This window comes from Brachypodium distachyon, chromosome 3 (assembly GCF_000005505.3).
Source record: "Brachypodium distachyon strain Bd21 chromosome 3, Brachypodium_distachyon_v3.0, whole genome shotgun sequence".
NCBI lineage: Eukaryota > Viridiplantae > Streptophyta > Magnoliopsida > Poales > Poaceae > Brachypodium > Brachypodium distachyon.
In genome coordinates, this window is record NC_016133.3 from 57,898,190 (window position 1) to 57,910,776 (window position 12,587).

General features: G+C 45.3%; 2 protein-coding genes and 1 long non-coding RNA gene across 3 annotated transcripts; 2 read left to right on the forward strand and 1 right to left on the reverse strand.

Annotated features, from left to right (window-relative positions):
• The first annotated feature begins 194 nt into the window (after positions 1-194).
• LOC106866514 (5'-adenylylsulfate reductase-like 3) lies at positions 195-2,527 on the forward strand. The gene is made up of 4 exons (XM_014900838.2): positions 195-578; positions 1,216-1,403; positions 1,497-1,621; positions 1,900-2,527. The coding sequence occupies exons 1-4, from the start codon at positions 378-380 to the stop codon at positions 2,352-2,354; spliced, it is 969 nt and encodes a 322-aa protein (XP_014756324.1). The 5' UTR covers positions 195-377; the 3' UTR covers positions 2,355-2,527.
• Positions 2,528-2,745: 218 nt separating this feature from the next.
• On the reverse strand, positions 2,746-12,587 carry LOC100822336 (outer envelope protein 64, mitochondrial). The gene is given in 15 exon segments (XM_003570568.4): positions 2,746-3,289; positions 3,364-4,244; positions 5,222-5,300; positions 5,683-5,752; positions 5,862-5,913; positions 6,015-6,142; positions 7,041-7,241; positions 7,326-7,460; positions 7,759-7,927; positions 8,834-8,978; positions 9,078-9,260; positions 9,842-9,967; positions 10,774-10,898; positions 11,974-12,126; positions 12,227-12,587. Coding segments are annotated over 15 exon segments (3,051 nt in total). The 5' UTR covers positions 12,487-12,587; the 3' UTR covers positions 2,746-2,945.
• LOC112271447 lies at positions 4,226-4,992 on the forward strand. The gene is made up of 2 exons (XR_002964413.1): positions 4,226-4,695; positions 4,802-4,992. It is a non-coding gene; the product is annotated as an uncharacterized LOC112271447 (long non-coding RNA).

Consider the following 12,587-nt stretch of genomic DNA (forward strand, 5'->3'; position numbering starts at 1 on the left):
ATAAATATCGCGTCATCGTACTGCGGGCTGGGCAACTAACCCCCTCACCGCCAGGTGGGCCCAGATTGTCATTCTCACGATGCGACCTCCCGTCCCGAGTCCTCGAACCGGCTCGCGAGGCAATACGGACCGTTGGATCGGGATCGAACGGAGATTTGATGCCCGGACCCGATAAAGCGGACCCCTTCACAGCCGCAAGCCTCACACGCGGCCCAACCAACCAACCTCCGCCCCGCACCCATCGGCGCCACCAAATCGCCATGGCCGCCGCGCTCCCCCGGCGCTGAGCGCTCGCTCGCTCGCTCGCGCATGCGCCGCCGCGGAAGAGCCCGAGGAGCCCGGATCTAGGGTCGGGGACGCGTTTGCTCCACAGCCCCATGGCGCGGCGATCGCCGTGCTGGCCGGCGCTGCTGCTGCTCCTCCTGCACATCTCGCCCGCCGCCGTGGGGCACTCCTCCGCCGCCTCGGCACCTCCCGACGCGTGCCCGGTGCCTACCGCAGTGGAGTCCATACTCGGGCCTTCCTATACGTGCTCGCCGCCGGATCGCCGCCTCGGGGACCCGGTCGGTGTCATCGAGGTGAGCTATTTGATTCGACGCTATGATAAAATATGCAAAAAAATAATTATATGCGAATTGGTTCAGACCATGTTTAAATTGTGCTTTGGGATTGTCTGGAGACTGGCAGAACGATGGATGGGGCGAATTGTTGAGAGTGAAAAGTTTTGGGGTTGTGAAATTAGGAACTCTGTAGGGTTCATACCTAGTCTGAAGGGTGTTTCTCAGGTTATGTGAATAGTTGATTCTACCGTTATGTTTCGTATCAATTAGTTTTTGTGACATGTACATGTCGCTTGCTGAGTTAATCAGAATTACTATGTATCCTGCTTCCCAATTTGGTTGCATGAACCTGTATTTCTTAGTTATGGATCTTCAAAGCTAATGGTTCTTAGGACATATAATTTTTTTTAAAATGGATATACTCTTCGACCCTGTTTTTTTTATGTGCTCAAATGTCTAAAACCAAGAACATAAATTCGTAGCATGGCTCTCTTTGCATTGAGTTAAAAAAATGTCTGAGAAGTATTGCGTAGCTAATTCTGTTACGGAGTATGTATTTCTTTCATTTTATCTGCCTTTGTTATAGTCTCTGTTTTTCCCTCTGTTCCTTCATGAACACAAGGAAGTTTAACTCTTAAACTTTTTAACACTGAAGGGAGATGAGGCTACATTAGCGAGGGCAATTAATCTTCTTCACATGAACAAAGATGACTACATTGCCATACTTTTTTATGCCTCGTGGTGCCCCTTTTCACAAGAGTGCAAACCAAATTTTGAGGCATTGGCTCACTTATTCCCAACTATTCGTCATTTTGCATTTGAAGAATCTGCAATCAGACCAAGGTATATGTCTGCCTCTGGAGTGAAGAAAATTATGTTTCTTAGTGTAATACGCTATTTGTGTTGAAACTTAAAGTTTGCAATTGGAAACTGCAGCATAATATCGAGATATGGGATTCATGGTTTTCCAACACTATTTCTGTTGAATTCAACTATGCGAGTGCGGTATCATGGACCACGAACTGTCAAGCCCCTAGCTGCTTTCTACAGTGATGTTTCAGGTGCGTTATTGTTCCATGCAAACTCTTGTTTTTTCTTTTATTTCCTTTGCTAGTCGTTAGCCCTTTTTTTGGTTGCATGCTTGTTAGTGTTCATTATTGTACACCGAGCTACGAATTTGTACTTATTTTCGCCTCACAAGTGGTACGAGGTATCTTTGTTCCAAAGTAGTCTCACTGACTCCCTGCGCTTGGACTTAGAATTTGTTGTGTTTAAGCATCTTTTGTGTCTGTATATGTTTTTGTAAATGAGTCGCTGATGGTGAATTTATGTCATGAAGGCATCAATGCTTCAGTGAAGTCAACTGCTGAGGAGGCCATGGTGCATTCGTTAGAAGACATTGAGCCTAAGAAGGATGTTGAACAGGAAAATTGTCCATTCTGGTGGGCTCGTTCACCGGAAAATATACTTCAGCAGGATACTTATCTAGCACTGGCAACTTCTTTTGTAATCTTGAGGCTGCTGTATCTTCTATTTCCAAAGATAGTTTCCTTAGCAAAACAGGCATGGAGGAGGCATACTCTCTTTGGAAATTTGATGGGTGTGCATGAGTACTTCTTCACCTACCTTGATCAAGCAAGACAGAAATTCAATAGGTTATACCCTTCGAAACGAGGGAATTTACAGGAGGGGGCAAGGAATGCAACTGCTTGGGCTTCGAAATCATTAGCATCGGTATCAATCGGAGAACCCAGCACCATCGGAAGGACCAACTCCACGAACGAGCTAAGATGAAGTGTGTAACTTTTTTGTCCGCATGGATATATGTACAGTAGAGTGGCCAGGATATGAGCTATGATCAAGAATCCGCTGTAACCAGCTTTATCAGCTATTGTATCATTAGAATAAGCATGTCACGCAGTATTGCTTTCATTAGAACTTTTACATTGAATAGCCGTTCAAATTCATATCCTTGGAGGGAAAAGGTTTGATCTGTTAACCAGTTGTTCCAAGTGTAGTGTACATATGTATGGCCTCTGCAGTAGAGCATCATGAACTTGTTGGGAATCTTCAGTTTGTTACCTATTGGAGCAAAATTCTGCTTCCACTAGCTATTTCTCTGTGGACAGTTTACAAATTTGCAGCAGCCCTCCGTATGAAACAGAGTACAGGAGCAGTTCCATAATTTAGGATCAGAGGGAATATATCTCTGTAAAAAAAAAGCATATACAGTATACGGAGTATCTAGTAATTATCACCACTAAAACTTCCCCATTATACTGCTGTCTGCAGGTATACACATAAGGCGTAAGTCGTAACTCGATCGAGTACACAGCTCAGCATCAGCGAAGAAATTCTCCGAGGCACAGGTAGTTAATCGATCGATTAAGGGCACAGGAGCAGCTGGCTGCGCGACTGGGCGTACCAGCGCGTGTAGCATTGCTCGAGGTTGGGCCAGTCGGTGTACGGGCATGCGGCGAAGTGGTGCAGCCAGAGCGCCATGGCCTCCTCCTGCTGCTCCCGCCGCAGCTTCTCCACCAGCTCCTCCAGCACGGACACAGTCTCCGCCCGCTCCTTCCCGCTCAGCGCCGGCGCGTCCGTCCCGTTGCTGCCCCGGCACAGCAGCGGCAGCCACGACCGCAGCATCGCCATCCGCTGCTCCGCCTTGTTGCCTTCGTCCTCACCTCCGGCGTCGAACTCCGCCGAGTTGGCATGCCTCAACAAGAACACTGCAAAAACCGGATCGGTGATTAAGCGAATCGAAATGGCCGTGCTGTGTAAAATGTGGATGTACGATGCGTACCGGCTAGGCGGAGCAGGGCGACCTGGAGCGAAGGCTCGGCGACCAGCGCGCGGCTCCCGAGGCGCTCCGCGGCGCCGAACTGGACGGCGGCCTCGCGCGCCGCGCCGCACTCGGCCATCTTCTGCGCGAGCCACAGCAGCTCGGCGGCGAGCTTCTCGGCCGCGGGCCCGCCGAACGCGTCCTCGGCAGCCGCCGCCGCCGTCGTCGTCATCGGCGCCGGCCTCCACCACTGCACGCCCAATCTCACCGCGCGCGCGGCGAGATCCATCAGCTCCCCGCCGGGCCCTCCCCCCGCCGCTGACGACGCCGACGCCTCGAGCTGCCGCAGCGTGCGCTCGAACGCGCCGGAGAGCGCGGCGCGGTTCACGGCGGCGGCACGCGCGCTGACGTTGTCGTCGAGGAGGCGCTCCGCGAGCCCGCGGACGAGCTCGTACTTGCGGGAGGCGACGGGGAGGCGGGAGACGACCCAGAGCACGTGGCCCAGCGCGCGGCCCACGCTGGTGGACGACGGGCCCTGCGTGTGCCCCTTGGGCTTGGGCTCGTCCGCGCGCGACAGCGGCGGCGGCATGGCGGGCACCGCGAGCGAGGGGGGCGGCGGTGGCGGCGGGGGCGAGAGGACGGAGAGGAAGACGAAGAAGAGGGAGAGGAAGGCCTGCGCGGCGAGGAGCGCGAGCCGGCGGAGCACGCCCAGCGCGCGCGCCGCGGCCACGGGGAGCGGCAGGAGGAGGAGCGTCGTGGAGACCGCGCTGCTTCCTTGGTCGGGCGAGAAGGCCGAGAAGAAGCTCGCGGCCAGCGACGCCAGCGGGTCCATGGGCGTCCGGAGCTGGTGCCTGCGCTGCTGCTGCCGCAGCGTCTCCATTCTCTACGGAAGACCAAGTGATCTGATCTTCTTCTTCTCGTGGAGAGCCTCGACGGTGGAGTCCTCGTGGGCTATGTTTATGGACGGAAACGCGTGGTCTCGTTTACTTATCCAAGCCGAGAGAAAATTAAACACATGCAGCGCAAAACAGGTCGCCTGTGCTCACACGGACGCGGGGGCGGAGAAAGGACGCGACGAACCGGAGGTCGCCGTCGGGCGTCGGCTGGACGATTGATTCGTCGGGACGGTTGCGTCGAGTTGTCATTGATCCGTTGGGCGTTGGGCGTTGAGAGCGAGAAAAAAAAAACGGTGGTCGTCAGGGTTCTCTGCTCGGCGGGGAAAATCGTGGTTCATGCGTTCGGGGCTCTACGTGTTTGGTGCCTTCTGGCTGCTCACTTGCTCCCATCGAAGCGTGGCCGTGTTTCTACTTCGTGTGGAGAAAAACTTCCCGACGAGAGAGGTATTATCCGGAGGTATGTGACGGAGAATAAAAGAACGGTAGATATCGATTTACCGGTTTTCTAGGTTTTGTTCGCGTGGTGGACATAGATACAACTTGACAAGAGTATAATCTGACAGATACCAGAATAAACGGGATGAGCTGGACTCAAGTCATCTGAACAGATGAAACAGACAGACCGCGACAGACACCGGAAAATCTCACTCATGCAAGGCTTCGATATCGTTGCCACACACAATAAATTGTACAGCCTCATCAGAACCACTCGCTTGGTCAAAATGTTTCGTGCGACAGCACCCGGACTTTCAAATTTGCGTGTGGCGCGGTTTACAGTTCCACACTCGGAAATGCTGACATCTCCGTGAATTGGTAACTCAAAATTTGAATTTATGAACACCTCGACAGAAGCCAGGTGTACAAGGGCTTACCAAAAATTCATCTCTGACATCGCAGAGGGGCTTCCTTTACAAGTAGTTGACAAAAAATGCCTTCGAGCTCTTCCAAAAAATTCACAACTTCAAGCTCCTCTATCGGATTACCTGAGGCGTTTCTGTAGTCTTTTCTCTGCTGCAAGGGCTGCTCTGTTCTGCGGTTCCAAAGCTAAAGCATGCCTGAAATCTGTAAGTACGATGGATGATGTATGAGGATAGCTTAATGGAGGAGATTATCTTAAACGAGTATTTCAGATAAGCGAATACAATTCACAAAAAATAAAGGTCCGCCTCTGGTGCCAACTCATGTATAATGAAATCACTCAACTTTTAACTCTTCCCTCAAAAAGAAGGAAAAACCAGTCAACTAAATGTTAAACCATTCCTAGCTAGCCCCACTTCATAGTTTCAAAAATACTAGCCACACTTGCCAATAAAGCTAGCTTCAATCCTTGTCCAGCATTAGTGGGTGCAAGTTAATTCAAAACCAACAAGAATTTAATGAAAAGGCTGTGTTTTCTTTTAGATTTGTATTAAAAGTAATGACATGCTAAAACAAATCACCACACCTTGGAGAGCTTCTTGGTAATTCAGAACCACTTCTTTTGCGGTACCTCGTCGCAGATATGCTTTAACATTCTGAGGCAGCAACAACATAAAAGACAGAATAATTTTGAATTTCTGAGGTTGCCATGTAATGATATCCTAACCATGGAGAGGAGGGAGAGACTAACACAAAACCACTTGCCTTTTTATCCAACAGTAAGGCCTTGTCACAATCTGCTTCGGCTTGCTTGAAGCTGCATAATAAGATAAAAACAATGCCTAGCTTGAAAATGCTGATTTCAGGCAATCCTTGTGTGGTAGATTAAAGTGGATGATTGAAAATTATAAAGTATACCGGCCAAGTTCCAGATAAGCAGCAGCTCTATTGCTATAATACGCCGCATTCGTGTCATTCAATTTGATTGCCTCAGAATAGAATTCAATTGCCTTGCTCCACTCTTTTATTTTGAACGAGTTGTTTCCCTGTCAACGAAACATAACAATAATTTGTAGTGCATGCTTTGAATGATAAATAAATCGCCTGATTGCAGCTCATGGACCTACGATAATAACCAGGGAGAAAGATCTCAAACTTTTACTCGGTTGTATTAATATTTCAAACTGAATTACCTCGATGTGCCAACAAATTATCCCCTTAACAGATACATTTCCTAGATTTGTACATGAGGATAAGGCGTGAAATAAAGTCATAAATGATCTCCTGAATCCTATTTATTTATCCAAATCTTTTTTCGAAAAGAGTGAGGGGAGGGTAACAATGCAGCTGCAAATAGCATGGAACGGCGTACTGGTCCATTTTCTAGTTGCATCAGGACTGTTGGAATTTTCCTAAGATCAAATAGAAAAGTTATTTCGCTTTTATGGTGTTTGATAGTCCTTTGCATCCTTTTCTTATATATTTATACTACTAACAGTTGTAGACTTGTACATGGATACAAAACCAAAATCCTACCCAGACTCGCTAATTACCAAAATCAACGGAGGACACAATTAACAGTCTTGGCTAACTCAACTTTCCAAAACTAACACATAAGCATAACTCGAACTAGGCCTTGATTGTATCAATAAGGACAGACAAGGTGTCAAAGAAGACGTAATTTAGAAATCAGGTCCTACAGTATCTTTGTCAACAAACCCATTTTTATCCCCTCATACCCCTTAGCAAAACTAACTATCTTGACATATTTTTCATAAAAATAAACCTTTTCGTTTAATACCTAGATACATCAACATCACCAGTGGTTACTGCTGACATGCTGGATGCCCAAAATTATGTGTTCTTGGATGGGACAATACATATCACAGGTAGCATGAAGAAAATGCATCAGATCCATGCGCTGCTACAAATGAAAAGGGATACCTTTTCTTTCAACAACTCTGATGCGCCAATATCATTATTGATTACTGGTCGGAGTGCCAACTTGGATGCAAAAACTAGTTGTTCTTGGATAGTAGAATACATATCCAAGATAGCACGAAGAAGGAACTTGTCTGATCCATGGGGTGCAACAAATGAAAGAGATATAGGATGATCACTGTGATTTCCCAAGGGAACAGTGGCCTGCAAAAGTGAAAGGAGTCATGCATTGATTGTAAATAAAAAATTGGAAAAGAAAAGAAATACCTTAAAAACTAGATAAACTACCTGGCAACACCCTGAAAGTGCAGCAATGCAGACAAATGCATACATTCTATCTTCAAATTCGGGTGATAGTCTCTTTCTGGAGTTTCTTTTCAAAGGATATCCGGCCATGGTTGGAAGAACTAAAATTCCAGTATCCTAAATGATAACACATGAAAGAAAAAGTAAAGCATAAAAACTTCATGAGCACTCCATGTAGGCTACTGGCAAACTTTTGTAAAGAGATAATGCAGAATTATTAAACTTCATACTCTATCATATGGATATAAACAAATTGAATCATATGAGAATTCATTGTTCCCTTTTTCACACATATTGTGAATGAAATGGAATGCATAGAAAGATTGCTGTCAGTTCCTTCTTCACATAATCCAGTCTTCCATGTTCAAGTACCAACAAATGACACTCATAGTCACAAACTATTGCAGGAGAGTACCTTTAGAAGATTCTTGAGTGCAGCTCGCCATTCATTCCGTACAATGTACAACGATTTGATGTTATCGTCTGTGAAATTTACAGCTTGTAGTACACGAGTAGAGATATCAAGGCCAAGCTTGGGTTTTACAGTGTTAACCCAATCTTCATGGTTTGCTTTGAATTCATATCTGAAAAGTTGATTGGAATGGTTAACTCTATGTTCATAAGCAATTAAAAATACGTACTAAAAGACCACTAGATGGCACCAGAAAAAAAAACTGATTTTACTGCACCAAACCCTTGAAAATTGTACATGTATCCATCAAAAGCACAAGCAAATATAGCTGCTTGCTAAGTGGTATGTAGATGGTGAAAATAAAACAGACAGTCCACTCAACACAAAAGCTTTGCTTTTAGTCGGACACCAAAATCTAGATCAGCAAGCCAGCGGACATGAATTCAAAAACTAGGGAACAAATGAACACTGCTGTTACTAGGACCTAACAGCCAGCTATCCCATGCATAAGGTTCAATTTAACTACCTGACATGGTGGTGGGGCAATGACTTGCCACTGAATTCAAACTTTGACTCTTTACTCATCAAGTCAGGCCACAAAGAGGACACTAGTATTGACCAGTGAATCAACATATGTGATTAATGCTAAAAAAATATGGCATTACTGGCATTGCTGCAACCCAAAATACTGATTACGCTGTCCACTTCGAAATATCTGCAAATTTGGGTTTGTCCTAAGTCAAACTTTATCAACTTTGACCGAGTTTGTGTAAAAAACACCAACATATACAACACCAAACTAGTATCTTAGGGCTACAATCAAATATATTTTCAAATTGCATTTGATTGATGTTTGATATGTTGGTATTTTTTTCTACAAACTCGATCAAAGTCGACAAAATTTGAATTAGGACAAACCCAACCGTATAGATACAAAGAAACAGACAGAATAGATGTTTCAGGCCTTTAAGGTCCTTACTCAGTATACTTGTTTGTACCATTTCCAGAAAAAAATGAATTATGGATTCACACTTTCATTATTGATTCTACCATGGACCAAGAATGATTGAAAACAAACCTCTGCAACAACAGCATAACCGCGCAGAGAGCTTTCAAGGCTGAAATGCCACCTTGCAACTTTGTAGCATGTTGACAGAACTCCTTCAGGCTAGGTACATTTGAACTGATATACTGGCCAATATTGATGTGCTTAGGTGGCTGATCTGCAAGACAGATGTGGAGTTGAATGTGGCACATATGGGTGCATAAAATAAACCTAATCACATATGCGTTCAAGAAAAAGAGACAACCACGAAACTTACACCCAGGTAATGTATGAACAGCATTTTCTATGATATGCATAGTTTTCTGCTTTGGAACCTTTAGCAACTCAAAGCAATCATCAGCAAAAACCAGCTGCTTTTTTTCCTTGAGTCCACCTGAAGCAGCAGGTAATAAAACATCTCCAACACGGTGCAGAACACGGGGATCTCGTGCAAACCATCCTGACAAGGACCAGAAAGCCAGTGAAATAAGAAATAGATTACATGAATATCCAATAGAGAAAAACAAAGTATCTACCAATTGACAGCAGTAAAAGGTCTACTAGCTCTCAGTGGCTACTGGTCTTCTAATCTATAGTCTATGATATGATGTTCTGTAAAGATGGGGCTTTAATCATAAGGCCAAATCTGTTGAGATAGCACCAAAAACATATGTCTTCTAATCTATAGTCTACTCTCTAAACTATCCCCAGTTTCTCACTTGGCTCTTAACTTCTGCACTGGGCGCCTGGGCCTCCCTGAACCTGTCCCCGTTTCTCACATAGCTCTTTTTCAGACTAATAGAATCCATTCGCTGGTCACTAACATGGAAACTGAATGCGAGCCACGTCACCCATTACACTTGGTCTAGAAGTGAAAATGGGCCATATGAGAAACACAGACAAGTCAATGAAGCCTATCGCAGAAAAACAAAGTTAAGGGAGCCAAGCGAGAAAGTTTGATGGTTTAGGTAGTTCAAATGCTATTTTCTCTAATAAATAATAAACATGAAAGCATAAATAATTGATAGGGTGAGAAAATACCAATGGTATCTAAACTTTGTGAATTTGCAATGGTCCCAAGAGTAGACACAACTCCATGAGAAGGCCGGAAACAAAGTAAACCACAGAAAGATGCTGGAATTCTCAAATCACCAGTTGTATCGGTACCTAAAAGAGTTTCAGGGCTTTTAAGGTCAGTTCGCATGTGGAATATGGATATATAAAGGAGCAAAACATAATAACCAAGCAGTTTGTTGCCTCAATAACTTGTCCATGGAGAGAAGGGGGGAATGTGCAATGGTTGAACAAGTACTACTAAGATAAAGATGCAGATGCATGATGCCATCAGACATAAGTATCACAAAGCATGGAAAAGAAAAAACCTAACACATACTTAGTAACCACAGAGATGGAGACTAAAATGATAACAAGCGGTTAATTTCTAGATCTTCCATCAGAAGGGGCGCTCTGAGCAAGCATTATAGATTGAAATGACATGACCAATTCATGAACTCACTCTGTACCCAACCAAACATTGTAATGCTGTTTCTTGCACCCAGGCTGGTCTTAAACTCTTAATATGATAACAGGATAGGACAGAATCATCTTACAGAAATCACACCCAACAACAAGCACACGAGCTATAATTCAAATAATCAAAGTTATATCTAAAGGACTTTATAATATACGATATGCACATTTGTTACTCATATACTCATCCCTGTGAGGGGTTAAACCAGATGCAAACTTGTAGTGGAAGTGGAGTCACAAAAAAAATCTGAGGAAAAAAAAACCAACTAACATAAATGAGTGCAATAACAACAGATGCCAAAACCATTATCACATATGAAGTCATGAAGATATGATGGTTTACATGAAGAAACAAAAGCATATCATGGAAAATGTTCCGTTACATGGATAAGTAAATATATAGGTGGAGGAAGTCATAGGTAAGTACAAGGCTTTAAAAATACCAAGAGCGAAGTCGACAAGTTGTGCAGAAACTGCGACAGCAGAGCCACTGCAGGACCCTCCAGGGACAACTGTTGGAGATACTGGGTTAATTGGTGTTCCGCAGTGTAAATTTTCTCCAGTGACACTGTAAGATAGTGCAATTTCAAGGGATAGTACAGGTGGATGCAAAACAAAACACGATTTACTACGACTAAAACAGTGAAGTAAGAATTATTTCTACAAGATCCACATCAGTTAAGCAACTTTGTGATCTTTTAGCACCATCAGCTAGCCCTCTACCAGAAGGAGATATGGGTTGGCAGTTCCAAAGGAATATATCGTGCATCTGCTGAAATTTTAAAATTGTTAGCAAGTTATCTACTTCCTCCTTAAGTCCCATGAACATCAAAGTTCTAAACTGACAAACTTAAAAAAGCACACCTGACTAGTGGAAAACAATGGGTTGCATTGCTACTACAAGACACATGATCAGTTTCTGTAAACCACGTAATCTGCTTTTAGCACCTCACTGTTATCTACATAAAGTGCACTGAACCAGCAGATATTGCAAAGCAACCTTATTTCGATCAGCATTTGTGCACAACTGCATGCACATTCAAAGATTTGTAAGGATCGGCTGTAAAATGCTGGAGTTATATAATTGAGCCTCACTGATTCAAAAGAAGTGAAATGACACGGCAGTGCATTTTGGAATGCCATAGGGTAACGGGTAATTGTCTGTGCATGAGAAAAACTCAATGAATCTCTGGTTGAACTAATGTGAGGAGATACCCTGCACAAAATATGGAAAAATCTGAATTGCATCCCCATTATGGAAACCCTTACTTCCTTAATACTCCCTCCGTCCCATATTAAATGCCGAAATATTACATGTATCTAGACGTATTTTATTATATAGATGCGTCTATATTTAGACAAATTTGAGTCACTTAATATGGGGTGGAGGGAGTAGATTAAGAAATGGAGCAGAATGGAATGGTAGGGAACAGAACAGAACAGGGATATCCTTCAAATTCATGATGTTACTTCATTTCTCTTGCATTCTCCTATTTCTACACACATCATTAAACTCGCATTCTAGAGCTCTCTAATAAGTATTGTTCACTGCGGCTCACAGTAATCTCGCATTGGCACCAACGACTAGCAACATTAGCAATCATTCGAAATCAATTCAATTTGAGACAACAACAAGTACAAACCCAAAGCCGAGTTCATCCATGACTGTCCTTCCGACGCAGGTAGCCCCCTGCTTTAGTAGCATCGTGACGGCCACCGCCGTGCGGCTCGCTGCCTTGTGCGTCCTCTTCCAGTCCGGGTTCCCAAAGCCAGCTACATAGCCCTCGATCTCAAAGCTAAAAACAAGACAAAAAAGTATCAACCCCACGGCAGCAGCAAACGCGCGATCCCGCAGAATAGAGAAGCAGAGCTGGGAAGCTTCTTAAGTAGGCTCACTTGTCGCTGGCCGCGAAGGTGAGGCCCGAGAGCAGCTGGCGCGCCGCGGGAGGCGGCGGCTGCGGCGGCGGGGCGAGCTCGAGGCGTTCGCAAAAGGCTCCAGAATCGGCGGGGACGGTGCACTTGCCGCGCAGCCACCTCCGGCGGCGCCGCGCGGCCTCCGCGACGACGATGACCCCGGCGACGGCGATGCCCGCGACGATCCAGGCGCGCGGGTTACCCGTGACGCCGCCGGCGCCCGATCTCGCCGACGAGTCCATGGGCGAGGGGGAGGGCGGAGGGGAGCTAGGGTTTTAGGAGGGTTTAGGCTTGCAGAGTACTCTGCTCGAGAAGCACCGCGGAGTGGGGAAGAAGAAAGAAG